We start from the raw sequence: 1643 nt of genomic DNA, 5'->3' as shown, positions 1-1643 counted from the left end.
AGCCTGCGATTCGCTCAAATCCATCTGTAACTCTCTCGATTTCGGTCTGTGTGTTGGGCATTGTGATTTCTTCCTTCGCCATTCTCGTTAGAACCGACAGCACTTGGCAAATGTATACAACAGCACTGGTTTTTGACACCCCCATGACAGTAGCAGCTTTATCAATCGTTTCACCGGTAGATAGATAGATCATCGTCACAGCAACGCGTTTGGTGATGTCAAACTTGACATTGTGATGGATACGGTCTCTCCAGTTGAGCCTGAGAAGAGCTACAACCGCAAGAAATGTTCGCTTGTCACAACGCATCTTCGAGTGAAACCATTTTGTTTTCTTAGTCTGCATTGCTCTCTCAAAAGCTGTAGCTGCAAACGTATTGACACTGGAACGGGTCTCTCCACCGAGACGACGACGATCGCTACACAGAGCGGACACAGTTGCACAAACGCACTGCAACATGCAGAGAACGGCGAGTTTTGCCTTGGTGCCCATTACGAAGCGACGTGACTTGACAGGGGATTAGTGCTGAGGTCTACCGGAGGCAAACAGCAAAATGAGCTATTCCTAAAGTCGGCACGGGTATACATCGGTAGAGACGCCAAACTCGTTCCCACTTCGGAATAGGTAGCGGAGGTATTCTGAGAACGCCATACAGAACAGTAAAATTTGAGAACGCGTTCCGAAATCTGTTTCTATTTTCAGCCAATGACCGAGCAGAATTTCTTGGAACGAGTTTCGGAATTTCTACTTAGACCAGGGCCTTAATCTTGGAACTGAAGCAGCATCGTAGTAAGCTCGACAAGCTCTAAATTCTATCTGCTCTAAATAGTAAAACCTTGCGGTAAAACAAAAAAAACCTTGGTTGGGTCTTCGCTAAAAAAAAAAGTAATGAACCAATAGGATGAATACGTTCAACTCTAGTTTTTAGAATTTAATATATCCACGAAACGCATTTCAATATGCACCAAAATCCCTCCTGGTGTTAATAGCTCTTTGAAAACATGCACATGACTTAACGGTCTACACTTGAATTCTGTATGGTGATGAATGGTGCGCGCCACAAAAGTCAAACTTGCGAATTAATCCTTAAAGGGCTGTACGTACTTCGTAAACGAACCACTACCAAGATAAATGTTTACAGTATTGGAAACGTAACAATAAAAGAACGACAAGAACCAGCCAAAACTGTTTAAGACTGCCGAGATAATAATAACCCATCGCAAATTATGCCTGATCAGTTGACTTCTTCGTGCTTGCTGCGTAGTCAGGTATCACTTATCGGTTTAGTCTTCAGACCTTCAACACCCAGCAGACGAATGGCAGTACAAACACACCCGGAGAACGTCAAGGACAGCGGAGTGCTGAACCGAGAATCTTCGTTTCTATCACGTGTTGAGAACAAGTGGAATGCCATTCAAGTTGGTCGACAGGGAGAATACTCAATCGAGAGAGTGGAGAGTCTAGATCACTACTGTAAGACCGCGTCCAAGACCCGCGTGTTGCTTGTGTGTATTCTTACACCTGTCCCAGCGCTAGCAGTCGCCATAATACTGGAAATGATGCCGCTTCAAGATCCTTCAAAAGGCTGGGATGCGAATTGGATCTTCTGGATCCGAGTGACTGTTATTTGCTTTATTTTGACTTG

General features: G+C 44.5%; 1 protein-coding gene across 1 annotated transcript in view; it reads left to right on the top strand.

Annotated features, from left to right (window-relative positions):
- Positions 1-1314: 1314 nt before the first annotated feature.
- The window catches only part of PPTG_19221 (hypothetical protein), a gene marked incomplete at both ends in the record, with an annotated part of 1224 nt that continues 895 nt past the window's right edge, over positions 1315-1643 (top strand). The window contains one exon of the mRNA XM_008917563.1: positions 1315-1643. Within this exon, the coding sequence (XP_008915811.1) occupies positions 1315-1643 (329 nt within the window).

The sequence above is a fragment of the Phytophthora parasitica genome, assembly GCF_000247585.1.
Source record: "Phytophthora parasitica INRA-310 unplaced genomic scaffold supercont2.106, whole genome shotgun sequence".
Lineage (NCBI taxonomy): Eukaryota > Oomycota > Peronosporomycetes > Peronosporales > Peronosporaceae > Phytophthora > Phytophthora nicotianae.
Note: the sequence above shows the minus strand (reverse complement) of the source record. Positions and strands in the feature narration are given on the sequence as shown.